Consider the following 16,208-nt stretch of genomic DNA (forward strand, 5'->3'; position numbering starts at 1 on the left):
AATGAACGATTTTTTTTTTTTTGGCTCTTGTTACTGTGTTTAATCAATACACAACTAACTCTCCTGTCAATCTAATGAGAAGTTTTTCAGAAAGCGTTGTTAACAAGTAAACTCAAAAATGGATTCTGCAGCTTGTTCGATGTAGTTCATAAACATGCACTAATGCAACACAACTCTTGAGCATTTTGTTAAAACTTAATTTAACTGCAATGCAATCAATTTAGCACTACGTAAATACATTTTGTTGGCTGTAACCAGATCGAATTACTAGCTACATTTAAATGTGGTTATTACATTATATCTTGCTTGTATTTGAAATGATGGATTAGGCACGATAAGACCAGGAACTTGTATTAGTTGGATAAATTTAGATTTCATGTTGGCTTTAACATCTATATTGCCTCTATCCATGCGAGAACCAATGATGTTTGATTTTATTTGCCACCTAATCTTTTTTTAAGTATCAGTGGAAAAGTTCAACAAGCTCCCAAAGTAGGTTACAGGCACAAAACAAGGTTAGCAGACAATGAAGTCAGCTCAGGAAAAAATACACAGGCCAAAACTAATGGGACTGTAAAGGAGACATTGAGGCAGTCGTGAGACTGGAGATTCATCAGTCTACAGGATGAATGGAGCGGAGTAATGCTCTAATAACGTCTAACCCTGTAGCCGTGATTCAAACAGATGTGCCACAGAGACTTCTGTGAACTACAGACCCTTGACAGACTGCTGCCCAAAATAACCACTCTGATGCGTATGGACGGTGCTTTTGAAGAGTTGGGAAGGTGATGTTGGATCCAGCAATGCTTTAGTTGAAAGTTTGACGTACTGAAGTGGGGTTGTGTGACTCACCAGGTCTCGGACGAGAGGGATGGCTTTCCTCTTGCGTAAGTCAGGCATGCTGTCTATGCTGTAAAGAGCACCTCCAGGCCTGCGGATCAAATGGGTAGATGTATTATTGATTTCTGAAAAAAAAAAAAAAAGTTGTCGGTTTTTGCAAATGAACTCCTTATATATACAGGGGTGTTTCCTCAGAGGAGGCAAGGGAGGCTGTGCCTCCTCAAAATATTGGATGAGAAAAAAAAATAGTACAAAAATAAAACAACGCCAATATTACATTATGTATAAATAACATTAAAAAGTATATAAATCACTCGTTTTTCTAAAGAAACATTGTCCAACAGTGACACCAGCAGGTAAAGTTACAGCTGGAGTCCGAGTCTCTCTCGCCTCCCCTGATCACGTGAGAGGAGGCAATGCCTCCATCGCGATATGATTGGATATGACTGGTTATGTTGGGCTGTGATTGTTTCATGTGATAAATCCTGCCTTTTGTTTTTCTGCGCATTCCACGTTTGCGGATTAGTATAAATCAGGGTTCCTCAAATCTTGCCCTGGAGGGCCAATGCACTGCAGAGTTTAGCCAAAGAGTATAGAAGCCCAAGAGGCGAAACTCTGTAGTGATAAGGGCAACAGTCTATAGATGGCGCTGCGGAGGCGCTGCCGCCATTTTGGACTGAAAACTGCTGAAAGTCACTAGAAGATGCGAGAGAGCAAGTGGGCGAAACGCAAGCATTCTACTCCTTTCTTATGTCTTACAATCTCTTTTAGATTTTTTTCTCTCTCACACGAACACACAATTGCTGCTGATAGTTTTGATCTTTTACTACCACTTCCACTTTATTCCTCTATTTATTACTAGTTACAGTTAATGTTAAATGTGTGCACTTGATACAGTACAGAAATATTATCTGTCTTATAATCTCTTCTCTAACACAATTGCTGCTGATGGTTTTGATCTCTATTGCTTATTTGATTTTGATCTATTACTATTTTCAGTTAAATGTGTGCACTTGATACATGACAGAAATTACAGAAACCTCACAATAGTTGGTGGAGTCCTTGATACAATGTTTGCAAGTTGTTCATATTTTGTGATATGCAACTGTTTTTTTAAAAATGTTATGAATGTGTACCATTTATTTTAATTTATTTTTTATTTAAAAATCATGTGAATAAATATATATGACTGTGTCTGCCTCTATTAAATCACTACCAAACATCACATCTGGTAATTTCACGACCTTAAGTTTTTAATTTAACAAGGAAAATGTACGATATAACATAGATATGGGTAAGTAAAGGGTTTGCAGTAATTTTATCTTTTTACTTGGCAAACAGTAAGCAGTATGAAACAGTCTAGTCAATTGGTGGAGGAGACCTATCTATAATCTTTATATTTAAGTATGATACACATATATATATATATATATACACATACACATATATAATATATATATATATATACTTTAAATGTGTTATTGTAAGTTGGTCAAGCGCGACTGGCTCCTATTATTCTATGGCGTTTTTGTGTAGTTCTCAGTCCAAAATGGCGGCGGCACAGTCACGTCATGGGCGCAACTGTTGCTATGGAGTGTTCTATTGAGTCTCGCCTCTTGGGCTTCTATACTTTTTGGTTTAGCTCCAACCCTGATCAAACTCACCTACCTGTGATTTTCTAATGATCCTGAAGACATTGATTAGCATGCTCAGGTGTGTTTGATTAGGGTTAGAGCTAAACTCTGCAGGAAAGTGGATCTCGTGGGTCAGATTTGAGGATCCCTGGTCTAAATTAACAATATAATGGCGTTATTTGGAAAACTAATTTAAAAAGTAAGTAAACAACTCATACACTTACATATAACCTCTTTGTTACGTCAAATAAGACTTAAAATGGCATGAAAACATGAGCTGTGGGAGTTTTTAGTGAGTAATCAGCTTGGTGAAATTTGAAGTAAATCTCCGTGTCTGTGACCAATATTTACCGATCTTTAATGATCATCCGAAAAATAAAAAAATTGTTAAAAGTGAACTATTAAAAAGAATAGCTGAACGTAAGTTCACAAATAAAATATATTGTTTAAATTGTTACTGCCTTGAGTTATTATTTTGGAATAAATATAAAAACGCTAACTGAATTTACATTTGATTTAAAGGGGTCATATAATGCGATTTCAATTTTTCTTTTCTCTTTGGAGTGTTACAAGCTCGTGGTGCATAAAGAAGATCTGTAAAGTTGCAAAGAATAAAGTCTCAAATCCAAAGAGATATTCTTTATAAAAGTTAAGAGTCAGCCACGCCCTCCTAAAACGGCTCGTTCTAACACACCCCCACGTCTACGTCACGATGTGGGAAGATTTGCATAACGCTGCCCAAATGTTCACGCAAAGAAAGAAGGCGTAACTTTTATTTTCGCTGTAGTATTGTTGTTGCCGCCGCTGCCATGTCGTGGAGACGCTGTGTGTTTCGTTGTGAAAGCGAAACTACTTAGTTTGGCCTTCCAAAAGAGGATGATAACCGCTTCGTCATGCCTAGAGCTGATCCGTGCTGGTCGTTCGTCGAATCTGCCGGCCGCCGCTCACTCTAACCCGCTGGCCGTTCCTCACTCTAGCCCGCCGTGTGTGACACTGTGTGTTTCGTCGTGAAAGCGAAACTACTTTGTTTGGCCTTCCAAAAGAGGACACAACTAGAAATCAGTGTACACAACATAATGTTCTTTTTAGCAACGTCATATGACCCCTTTAAAAAAAAAAATTGAGGACTTTGCCTCCTCATTTGAGAACACCACAGAACAGTAGAGGTATGAAGAGTGTATTAGGGGTGGGCGATACTGCAAATTTTGGTATCGATCCGATACCAAGTAACTACAGGGCCAGTATCGCCGATACTGATACCGATACTTTTTCCTTTTAAAAACATACATTTAAATGATCAATTACACTTTGAAAATTAACAATAACTAATGTTGATATGACTAAAATATTACATTCACCTTAAAGCTATGTGGATATTATTTGCCTTTCTGAAAGGAGTTTGCAAGCAGAGGAGCCCAGAATATGAAAGCAATAAGTAAAGTTTCATGTTAAGCATTTTCCTCCCATAGAAAATATAGTTATAAAGAAAAAAAAACTTAATGTGACAATGCATTAAGAAAGTAATATTAAAAGGCCAAACTCAGTGTACTGATGATGCAAACTATATGCAGGCAAGCAGCCCAGGATATGAATGCAAAGTGCATGCATGTTAAGTGTTTTCCTCTGATAGAAACCTATATAAATAACGCTTAACGTGGCTTAATCGTTGAAGACAGTGATACTGTATAAAAAGGCCAAATAAGGTAAATTTAATGGGTCTGGCTTCCAGTCTCATACGCTTTCAGCAATTTTTAGCTATACAAAACAGCTTGTTTTGCTGCTTGATATTGCAAACCGGTGTTTCTTACCATATTGTTTTAATGTATTGTCTTAATTATAAACACACAGGGTGGATAGAACAAACTATTTTTCCCGTTTATTGCACTTTGTTATTTTTCTCATTATTTCCCTACAGTGCCTAATGAAGTGGAAGTCTCGCACATTCACAGAAAAAAAAGCTTCCTTCCACATTGAAAAATAAGGTGGATAAGTTGGTGGTGTTGCTACAGTAGTGAATTTCTACTATTCCATCTCTCACTGTAGCCAAAAGTATCCACTTGCGCTTGGAGCCACTGAGTCACGTGATGGCATGACAACAGAACAGCATAGCAGGGGAGGAGCAGCATTGTTTGCATACAAGATGCGAAAAGAGCGGCATATACACACACAGACATGTCTACTCTTTGTTGAATGTATTAAACAGTGTATTAAGTGTAGAGGAGAGAAAAATAACCTAGAATATCGGCTAGTATTGATCCAATACCAATACCAACGTTGGTATCGATATGATCAATATTAGGATCGATCCGCCCACCCCTAGACTGTATTCTTCATAGTGATTCATAAAGCCTTAGGTACTTTCTGATGTTTAAATGTTTACATAAATTATATAACACCTAAAGCATGAAGTTTGAATTGCTCAGACGCATAGCTGTTCTGAAAATTAGCTGCAGTCCTTTGGTGACACTCACCCTGCTTGCAAAAAGAGTGACGCAAGTCCTGGAGTCTCGCCTCGAGCCTGCGGACAACAGGGAGTGACAGCAGGGTCAGTGACAGAGCTCTATATCTCACTTTTATCCATCTGCTAAACCATATTAAACATCTCTTCAATATCCATGCAGACCTCACAATGTAATTTCAATCATATAATTTATATTGAAGAAAAAAGACCATTGTCTATTTTGATAGGACCCAGAAAGAGCCTGCAGTCGGCTGATCTCATTGACGTCAGTTGCAGGACTCTCTCATAATTAGACTGGATTTGCCGGACACCTTTATCTCCATCATCATTATTCTGTCATAACAACTCCATGAGTATCTTAGAGGAAGCACGCCGCAGCCATCGGTCAGGAAAATGTGTTTACTTTGGACCCACACATAGCCACACCCACCTTTCAGACTGCTTGTCCAGCTTCAGTAAAGCAGTGAAGAGCATGACAATCACTATGGCAATGACAAAAAACTGAAAGAAAAAAAACACAAAAAGCAAAAACAAATGGGGTGGAACACAAAGAGGGGCAAGGCATGAAATCTCAAAACAAAGACTTGTTTTGTAAACATATGTAACAGTAAAATGTAAAACTTAAAAGCAAGTGACAAAAAAGTAACATGAAATGGACAAGACAGACAAGAAAAAGGACAACAACGCAGGGCAAGACTAACCAAAAACTGACATCCCAATGTTGGCCAACAGAACCAACTGTACTGGGCATAAGCAAGCAAACTTTCATTGGTTACTGAATTACCATGTACTTGGAAAAAGCTGATCAAACAAATATAGTATCAATGTCAGGCTTCACAAGACCTCACGTACCTCCTGAAGCTGAAGGCGAACCCTGTTGAAGAGTCGCAGCCAGTTGGCTTTGGCCCTTATTGCAGGGTCCACAGGTGGCTCCAGCTTTGGTGTGCTGGGAAAAGATGGAAAAATTGTTAGATTTAACTTGCATTCAGCAAAATGTCATGAAAGGCTACACCTTATCCAAGGACTCAGCACATGAAGCTTACCTCTCTGGAGGAGCCTCTTTCTTTTCTTGTTCTGCTTCAGGCGGGACCTTGGTAGCAGGGGTAGGCAAAGGTTCCTTCGAAGGGGCTGCCAGCTTGCCTGCAGGTGTTGGGACCTTCTCAGGCTCCAACTCTGAGACTCGCGGTGGGGTCGAGGTACGAGGTACCTTGGCAAAGACATCATGTGGCTGTTGTGGGGGCGGTGACTCTCGCTTAGGCTCCATGGTCTGGAATGGTGGTTGGGATTGTGGTGGCTGTTGCTGGTGCATGGAAGCCTGTTTCTCCAGTGGTGGACGGCTGGTTGGGGCCTCAGGAGCCAACGTTGGGGCAGTGCTGGTTGGAGTAGGGGTGTAAGGTGGCTCCTGCTCTTCACTGAGAGTACCATCCAATGGGTAAAGACCTTCATCCTCTTCATACACCATTCCTTCCTCTTCTTCCTCATAGGGATACTCCCCTTCCTCCTGCTCATAGATCTCACCAGCCTCTTCATCATAGAGTGCACCTTCTTCACCTCCATCTTTGTTATACTCCCCATCATCACTGTAGATGCCCTGCGGCTCATCTGGATCCCAACCAGGTGAGTCTTTACCACAGCTAACGGAGGAATGGCAGGAATGGTAGGAGTCATTCTCGTCGTAGAACTCTCCGGAACCTCGGAAGCTCTCACCATCCTCTGGGCCAAACTCCTCACTGAGTTGGGAGCTGCCGCGGCTCAGCTCACCCGAGGAGGCATAGCGACTACTGCCGGTGGGGCTGTGGGAGTAAAGAGTTGTTAGTTATATTAAGTCATGGAAGAAACAAGATGAGCGACTGCCGATATACAGGTTTATGGGCCATAAAAATTGAGGTAAAGAAAGCAGGAACGACCAACCACAAAAGAAAATTGTCCTTGTCAGCTGATAGAAGTCTCTCCCTGCTAAAAACAACAGCTTAAACCTGCCACAGATGGTTTTCTGGTCTTAACTGGTCTCTCAGAAGTCAGGCCAGCAGACCAGCTTAAACCAGCTAAGAGAAGCAAACAAATTTAGGGTTGGTTTAAGGTATTCTCTTCAGCAGGGAAACAGTTTCTGCTTAGGATGTATGCGTGCAGGTAAGGTGGTGAGAGAAAACAAGACAGAATCCTGAGGTTCATTTGAGGGAGTCGAAGGAAAAAACTCACTTTAACATACAGACTCAAAAAGAGCTGTTTCACAAAAAAATGCTAAGATGGCAATGGGAAGGGTTGTCAGTGGAAAGATTCATCCAGGTGGACTTAAGAAAGGACAACACATTGATAAAACAGAGAGAGAAACACTGAGCTGACAGAAAAGGGGATGCAGCATTTTCCTGTGACACTTTAAACAATGGAAGGCTATTTATCTTTGCTGATGAATGAGCCAATTAGGTGTAGAGAGATTGAGAGAATGGAATGAGTAAGAAAAGACACGCTGCCACACACACACACACTCACTCACACATTATCGATTATGGGACGTAAGGTTTAGTAATGCATGAAGAATCAAAAGCGAAAGAGATGGGGTGTGTAATAATAGGCTGTGAGCCAAAAAGCGTCTGGGATTCAGACTGGAGAAATACGAGAGCCACAGGACACACACACAATTACACATACAATCACGCTTCTGTCAAGACTTTCCGCCAGTTAGTCATATATCCTTGTCACCTTTTCTCACTTCCTCGCGCACAAACCCATAAATTCTCAAGACACACACACACAGCTTTATTTCCTGTCTTCCACACAACATGTTTTGGCTTTCGGAAAGGTTTTGTCTATGAGATGCTGAAAGGGTAAATCAGTGATGTGAACATCCCCTGGTCTCTGTCACAGCCATCGACATGGTCCCGCCTGCTGCCCACACACAGCCTAGTGTGTCTAAAGGCTATGTAATTAGCGCACACTAGGCTTTTGGAATTACAACGTTATTCTCTAACTCTGTCAGGCATATAGCAGGAAAATAACAGACTTCACAAAACACAGACTGTGTGACCAACCCAGTGGACCCCCATCAGCAATTGCACCAAATTCCGATTACACATTACAGAAGACACAAGAAAAAGCTTCTGAGACGTACGGGTTGGTTACCTAATAACATGTGACAGGTCATTAACAGGTACACAGTAGTCATGATAGAGGACATAGATACATATACAAAGAGGTATAGATAGAGTATATATATCAATAGACCATGTATGTAAAAGAAGGATTGGTGCGCATGCATGGCAAGCATAGCGAGGACCACAGGACCAGACAAGTCCAAATCCACGACATCATCACAGCGGGACGGAATCACAGGCTGGAGCAGGAAGAAGAGCAGGAGGAGGAGGTGGAAGAGGGTGGAGGTGGTGTAGGAGCCACGGAGACCCACCTATCAGAGAGCGAGTGCCTACTGTCTAAGGAGTACTGGCGGCTGGTCCGCCTGCTCGAGCCAGAAGCCGAATCGAGATCGCTGTGGCCGTTGGTGGCGGAGTCTAAACTACCATAGCGTCTGGTGGGAGGGAAGGGGATGGGGGAGGCAGGAAGAGGAGGAGCATGAGTAATGTCTTTTTTCTTATTTGTTTTTTCATCTCACCTCATGTGTTGGGAAAATGACCCAACTTAAGGCAATGGTTAACCAGCTGCTAAGAGAGTCGTATCAAAAGCATCACTTTGGGATCAGGATCTATCCATTTGTAAGACTTTCTAAAGGATTCAAGAGGCTATAACATGTTGATTTGCAGTCTCAAGGCCTTTGCTTGCACGCATCTGTTAAGTCCACAAGACTGTAGGGTGGCTGCTTTGAGGCAGCTATGCCTCCTTTTGGTAAAGATATCTTAAGGGACAATTACCCAACAGTCTGCCCTGTTGAAAAAACCAGCATATGCTGGTTAGGTATGTTTTGAAGCATGGCAGCTGGTTTGAGCTGGCTTAAGCTGGTCCTTAGTTGGTCATGAGTTGGTTATTAGCTGGTCATGTGCTGGTCCTAAGCAACCAGCTCCTGCTCAGAACCAGCTGATAACCAGCTCAGGGCCAGCTTAAACCAGCTCATGACCAACTAAGGACCAGCTCAAACCAGCTGCAATGTTAAAAAACACACCTATCCAGGTTTTTTTCAACAGGGTGTGTGGTAAAATTACTTGGAGAAGGAGCTTCAGGTGCCATTTGGGACAAGGCAAGAGTCTCAGAGCACAAAGTCTCCAGCATGCAATGCAAGAATGCAATGCAATGAAAGACAAAATGTACAGGAAATAAAAGCTCGTTTTGAAGTGAATTGGTCCAAAACAAGCAATTGAGGGCAAACGTTGCATTCATATCACAGAGTGACACCAGTGTGGCTCCAAACCCATGAAGTGTATACAATGACCGCTCATCCAAGGTTTGTATACAGTCACCAATGCATAGGAATAAGAACAGAGGAAAGTCGCACAGACACAGTGAATGCTTTTACTAACTGATAGATGCTAAAGTGACTAGAATTAGCAAATACATTGCAACCAGGAATTGGTCAAATTTACCTAATGGCTCTCTGGTTATCATAGTCGTAGTCATGCATGTCGTTGTAGCGGGAGCCATGGTGCATGTGACGGATGGGGTATTGGTGCATGGATGCATTGGGCTGAGAAGTGCTGTAGAATGGAGGCGGGATGCTGTTGCTGGTTTCGCTGCGGTAATCACTGTCTCGATCGTCCACAGCACTATCTGGATCGTCATCTGAGAAGCAAGTGCAGAATTTAGATGTAAATTGTGTGGATTAACCGTAATATATATATATATTTTTTAAATATTAATGTTCCAGGACCAAAACCATACCCATCAAACTTCGGGAGGAATCAATGAAAGTTTTCATGCATTTCTTTTTAAACCCATAAAACAAAGTTTACTTACTTTGCTGGTCCCCCCATAGACTCCAGTTACCTATGGGAACAATGAGTCAACACAAAAATTAGAAGTATGCCAAGAAATATATCTTTTTGAGACACATGCCTCTGTGTGACCATGAACAAGCAGCTTGTTATAAATCTAGGTTGTAAAACTACCAGGTGTGACACAGACGTAAATTTGGATGTCTGGAGTGCAGGATAGTGACCTCGCCCAGGCACGCTAAGTGCTAATGGTTAATAGCTCTGATGTAAAGCAATAAAAAATTGCCTGTTGGCAAGCCAAAGATTCCCGCTCCTCCTTAACCCACCCATGCTTGAGATATTGCTGAATACTGTCCAGGAAATCTCTATGCACCATCCATAGCCATCCATCTAGTGCTCAGAGATAAAGCAGTCTCATATTGGACCTGCTGATGGGGTGATTGGACCTCTAATGAGGTTCTGCACACGTCAACCTACCAAGGGGCCTTGCAATTTATAGTGTGTGTGTGAGTGTGAGTAGCGCTTGAAGGCTCACAGCACTGAGTTGATGGCATTGAAAGTGGTCTCTCGTGCTCCTCCTGGTATGTGTACTGCAAAATGAGCAAACAAAAATTACTGTTTGAACAGGTGATAGTCTTTATTTTAAAGGGGTCATATGATGCGATTTCAACTTTTCTTTTCTCTTTGGAGTGTTACAAGCTGATTGTGCATAGATAAGATCCCTGAAGTTGCGAAGACTAAAGTCTCAAAACCAAAGAGATATTCTTTATCAAAGTTAAGACTCTGCCACGCCCCCCTAAAACGGCTCGTTCTAACACGCCCCCACATATCTACCTCACTATGTGGAAATATTTGCGTAATGCCGCCCAAATGTTCACGCAAAGAAAGAAGGCGTGGTTTCAGTAACCGCAGTTCGTTTGAGAGAGGCGGGGCATAGAGGACCTACAATAATGTACAGTATTTGAAAAATAATGTGTTTTTTGAACATTAAAGCATGTCAACATATTCTGTTACACCAAATACACAAAATAATGATCTTTAAAAAAGCATCATATGACCCCTTTAACAGGTCAGTAGTTCAGAAGGCAAAGAAGAAAAAAAATACTGTTCAGGTCTCAGGAGTACTCTGACAGACTCAAATTAACGCATGTTCTGCCCTTGGGCTCTGGGGAGGACTGTAAACACAACAAGACTGGAGTTGAATGAAGAGACTCACATCTTGGTCCCTCATGGCATTGAGCTGCTCCAATTTCTTGGCCCAGTATCGAGCTTCCTCCTCCGGTATATCTGGAAGTATGAAAACTATGGGTTAGCATTAAAACTTAGAACAAGTGTGGACCAAATGCAGTATTTGAGAAAGCAAAAAACAGCAAGGATACCTAATGGCAGTTCGAAACGTGTATCCAAAAGCACTCGATGGAACGTGGGATCTTTGGTGCCACAGATTTCATTCTCAGCCATAATGACCTGGGAGTCTAAAGTCAGCCATTGTCCTGGACCTTCCTACAACGCAAGAGAAAAAAAAAAGCACTGCGATCAGAGACATGTTGTTGCCTGTAGGGGTGAGAGTAATTTTATTTCACGGCAACGATACTTATATAGTTACAATATAGTTACTTTTGCTTTAAATAATGTATTTATTATATAAACATTTTTGATATCGTAGAAATTTCATAATTCTTGTCACCAGTGTCAATATCACACAAAAAAATCAAAACAAAACTCAAGCTCACTGAAGACAAGTAAACGGTCAGGATTAAATAAGAATTAGGAACCAAACACAAGCAATAGGACAAAAAAACTACAGTAGAACAAATAAATAAGAAATACTACATATGTTGTATTTAATTCTTGCCAGTGTTTAACCATTCAGCACTCGCGCGCTCTCCTGGAGACCGTGCGCTCATGCACACTAGCAGCGCACACACATAACGCCAGGTTCACATTACTTTGTTTGCAGTGCGTATGTGGTGTGTACTTTTTCGCGCTCATGTTAACAGATTAAAGCGTTCACACTGCACACACGGTTGCGGTCTGGCAGGGCGTTTAGGAGCGGTGCGTCTGCAGCAGTGCAGAGATCGTTTCCGCACCGAGTCTATATTTGCTGCACTGCAAGCGCTGAATTAAAGTAACAGCGCATTGTTTGTGGTCAATATGAACATGCATTGACACAGACAAGTAAACGGTCAGGATTAAATAAGAATTAGGAACCAAACACAAGCAATAGGACAAAAAAACTACAGTAGAACAAATAAATAAGAAATACTACATATGTTGTATTTAATTCTTGCCAGTGTTTAACCATTCAGCACTCGCGCGCTCTCCTGGGGACTGTGCGCTCATGCACAATCGAAGCGCACACACATAACGCCAGGTTCACACATACTCCGTTTGCTATGCGTATGCGGTGCATATTTTTTCCGCGCTCATGTTAACGGATTTGAAAGTGTTCACACTGCACACGGTTGCGGTCTGGCAGTGTGTTCCAGGAGCGGTGTGTCTGCAGCAGTGCAGTGATTGTTTCCACACCGAGTTTGCTGCACACGCTGAATTAAAGTGACAGCGTATTTTTTGTGGTAAATATGAAAACGAAAATGTAGTAATTACACCATAAATGCATATAATTAAAGTCTGTGTTTCACAGCCAACACATATGGCTTGTTGGCTAGTTTTAAAGGAACAGAGCACTTTTAGATAAAAAAGGCAATGATAGATGGCACTCGTGGAGGTAGGAAAAGTAGAAAAATTACTTTTTAATAATAAAAAGTAATAGTCTTACGATAATGTAAGAAAAGTAGTTTAAATGTTTTGCCACTTGCTTGAGCAACTGTGTTGTGCTCAAATATTAACATATAGTATCTTACAGGGAATGGTTCCTGCAACATGTTTGCAATGAGAGCCAATGCTAGGCATCAGCTACAGATCTACACATATAGCTCTACAGAGGGTGAGAAAAGCTGCAAGCTGTTGGGGGCCAGGCAGGCCATCTGGGCTGTACCTCGTTCGACTGTCGAATGCTGTGCAAAGGGATCCACAATGTGCCAACCATGGTGTCCCAGATCAGTCCTTTGTTCCATACCTCCACTGTCAGGCCCAGATCCAACCTGTTAATCTCACTAGAAGATGAAGTGAAGGGTAGTATTGAGAAACAGAGATGGAGAGAGATGTTCATGTGTTGTTATGATGATATGGAGACTATACTGCTATGACTGTTTCATATACAGTGGGTACGGAAAGTATTCAGACCCCCTTCAATTTTTCACTCTTTGTTATATTGCAGCCATTTGCTAAAATCATTTAAGTTAATTTTTTTTCCTCATTAATGTACACATTTTAGCAAATGGCTGCAATATAACAAAGAGTGAAAAATTGAAGGGGGTCTGAATACTTTCTGTACCCACTGTATATTCAGTTAATAAACTCACATTAAAAATAAAGAGACCTAAGGCAAAAGTTTCTGAAATACTGTGGAGAAACTGCAAGACTCAGTAGTTTTAGTTCGATTCGACATGCTGAAAAACCAGACCCCAGAGAATAGTGGACGACAAAAAATATCCATTTTAACAGGGGCACTATATTAAATGGAAACAGAAACAGAAAATAGCAATAAAAACCAAACAGGGTGCAGACAACAATGCCATCTGTGCCTTGGGCATCTCCAGTGCCACTCCATGTGAAGCTCCATAGGACTACGGTCTCTAAAGCGGCATCAAATCCTAATAATAGCCTTAACTTTGATATCAAAACCAATCCTTCTTATAGACCACAGGGGCTAATCTTGAGGACAGTGGTGGTGCTGCGTTAGACATTACACAGCAAGATACAGAGGTGCTGAAGCAGATCTGGCTTATAGATGACTCAAGATGAAGTTGGAAAGAATTTTGCAGTGTCAACCAGATGCTTTCGTGGTTTTGCTCTCAGTGTCTCAAAAGTTTGTACATGTATGTATCAGACATTTACATTCTGAACAAAATGCAAGAGCAAAAACATTTTCTTATTTGTGAGTGGATGCAAGTGTGTTGCTATGTTGTTCTAACTGGTTGCTAGGGTGGTCTGGGTGGCTACTTGGGGTATAATGCTACACAGAAGTCACAGTTTGTTACGTACTTAGGTTTTGGGGTTACGGTTCAATACGAGTTCAGTACAACAGGAGATGTATTTTTTCATTTATTTTGAACAGACAGTAGTGCTACATATACAGTATGTAGCATGAGCAGTTGTTTTTTATTTGAATTAGACTGTAGAATTTCAAGATTTAAAGCAAAAACTAAATGGTCTGACTTTAGATTTGTGAAATTATGCTACATAAGACACCTGCACAAAACAAAAACAGCAGACGGACTGAATTAAAATGCAAATTTATTCTCTGACAGTAGGTGGCGCTTATGGAACAGCAGCGATATAGAGCTTCCTATATAAACCCACAAATATTTTTCTTCCTATATTTCGAGCATCACGAACAGTGAGCTTGACCTGCCTGGTACAGTATCTTCTCCTGTTTACAGACTTCATAAAAATTCCACACAAATTACATTTGGGAAATTATTGCAATGCAGTTTGCGTGCAATTCTGGAATTGAGATCGGCCAAAATAAAACCCAAAACCAGTTCCAATTTATAGCCGGTCGACCGGTGCATCTCTAGAACCTAAACTTTCCCACACTGTTGATTTAAAGCAAGCAGGCGGTTCTTCAAGCTCTTGTGTGCCGTCTGAATGTGCCGTTCTTGTTTTGGGTTGTTGCATAGATCGCCTCTTCTTCTGCTCTTTCCTGTTGTGACGGTTAGCGTTGCATTACTGCATGCGCCCCCTTCTGGATTGATATCTATGACTGCCTGTATTCGTCGTCTGACTGCATGAACCAAACCGTGACCGTTTGGGGCAAATACATGTACTGTTACACCCCTATATGCACCATGTTGCATGGTGGTACCATGGTATATAAATACTATGATAATCATTCATTACCAAAGTATAAGGTGAACGTAAGTTGAACTTAGGCATGGGCCAATTACCGGTTTCAAGGTATATCGCGATCTGAAAATTTTCACATTTTCAGTTTCAAAACCGCTAATAATTTCCGTTACACCGTTCCTGCGGTATGCGCTGTTTTTCATGTCTCCTGCGCCCCCTTCTGGATTGATATCTATGACTGCCTGTATTCGTCGTCTGACTGCATGAACCAAACCGTGACCGTTTGGGGCAAATACATGTACTGTTACACCCCTAGTGGCTACTACGGTGATTGCTAGGACAAGTAATGCAGATTGATTCTTATATGTTCTGGGTGCTTGAATGGGCATACTAGCCCAAGTCAAAAGAGCTCACCCAAGGCTTTTGAAATGTCTAAATTTAAGATATTACTTTGTTGTACTTAGCGAACTCCTCTATTTAAATGTTTTATGTCTGCTCTTTCAGGACAACCACAACACATATTCTATCTTAAGTTTAGAAGACAAGATTTACTGCAGTCAGTGCTAAGCAACGTTTGGGCCCTTGAGGGTAAAACCATTAGGGGGTACTACCTGACTGGCACTACCAAGGGACTGCCAACTGTCACATGCTAAAACAGAAATAGCTCCTTCATCAAGGTTCTTGTCAGCTCAGTCGTAAGGCTTGAAACATACTCTACGCAAGTTTGTGACAGCAAATGTTTCTAGCTACACAAGCTCAATCTCTCACGATATAGGTTATGGAATGTGTCTGAATGCAGTTTAATTCACGTACAGATGGCATTCTCGGCATTGCCACTAGGGAACACACATTAAGGATGCGCAATGGGACCCTGTGCTTGGAATGCAATGCCCAAACATTTGCATCAGCATTATAGCGTACTTGTTTCCAGCCCTTCCTTATACTGTTAAAGAGAAAGGGAAGAGGAACTCACAACATGAAGTCCTGTTCCCAACATGGCTGACTGCCGCGCACGGTTATGGTGGTGCTTTTCACGTTCTGAACCTTCAGTGACACATACGTGTTGAATTTCTCTGCACAGAAATACCAGTGCATTTAATAGACTGCTGCAGGAAAAAAAATACAAAAAGATATTGTGGAAAGCTAGTTACAGTGAGACTTCAGGCTTACCTTGCGGTCCATCGAGCTTGGCTTTCTTCACTGTAATAGAGAGAGATGGGTATGTAATAAGTAATAAACAGGTATTAAAAATAATCACACTTTACATATCAGGCAGCGCATTTCACATTCAATGTCAGCATATCTGCATTTCTGCAAAAGGGATTCCTCAAGGCTAGACTCCAGTTTGTAGGGATTTTCAATTAGTGGGAAGGCAAATCACATTGGCTAACTTTAGCTTGAACAAACAAAAAGTGCCATGATACTATCATGGTTTTTGGACATTTTCCCACTGCAATGTTTTTTTTTTTTTGGTATATGCACCAT

The 16,208-nt window shown here is 41.2% G+C and overlaps 1 protein-coding gene across 6 annotated transcripts in view; it reads right to left on the minus strand.

Moving 5' to 3' along the window:
* The window catches only part of LOC107675908 (protein unc-13 homolog A-like), a 51,120-nt gene that overhangs the window by 23,536 nt on the left and 11,376 nt on the right, over nt 1–16,208 (minus strand). For 4 of the 6 annotated variants that reach the window (XM_016470408.1, XM_016470406.1, XM_016470407.1 and 1 more), the window contains exons 2-14: nt 15,894–15,923; nt 15,697–15,796; nt 12,811–12,928; nt 11,192–11,315; nt 11,029–11,099; nt 10,348–10,402; nt 9,835–9,864; nt 9,465–9,660; nt 8,339–8,458; nt 5,979–6,728; nt 5,788–5,881; nt 4,946–4,992; nt 853–931 (exon numbers count right to left, since the gene is read on the minus strand). In XM_016470408.1, the coding sequence (XP_016325894.1) occupies nt 853–931; nt 4,946–4,992; nt 5,788–5,881; nt 5,979–6,728; nt 8,339–8,458; nt 9,465–9,660; nt 9,835–9,864; nt 10,348–10,402; nt 11,029–11,099; nt 11,192–11,315; nt 12,811–12,928; nt 15,697–15,796; nt 15,894–15,923 (1,814 nt within the window). The remainder of the gene's footprint in view (nt 1–852; nt 932–4,945; nt 4,993–5,787; nt 5,882–5,978; nt 6,729–8,338; nt 8,459–9,464; nt 9,661–9,834; nt 9,865–10,347; nt 10,403–11,028; nt 11,100–11,191; nt 11,316–12,810; nt 12,929–15,696; nt 15,797–15,893; nt 15,924–16,208) is intronic. The other 2 variants (XM_016470410.1, XM_016470409.1) reach the window with 1 other exon arrangement.

This window comes from Sinocyclocheilus anshuiensis, unplaced genomic scaffold, assembly GCF_001515605.1.
Source record: "Sinocyclocheilus anshuiensis isolate Anshui unplaced genomic scaffold, SAMN03320099.WGS_v1.1 scaffold2048, whole genome shotgun sequence".
Taxonomy (NCBI): domain Eukaryota; kingdom Metazoa; phylum Chordata; class Actinopteri; order Cypriniformes; family Cyprinidae; genus Sinocyclocheilus; species Sinocyclocheilus anshuiensis.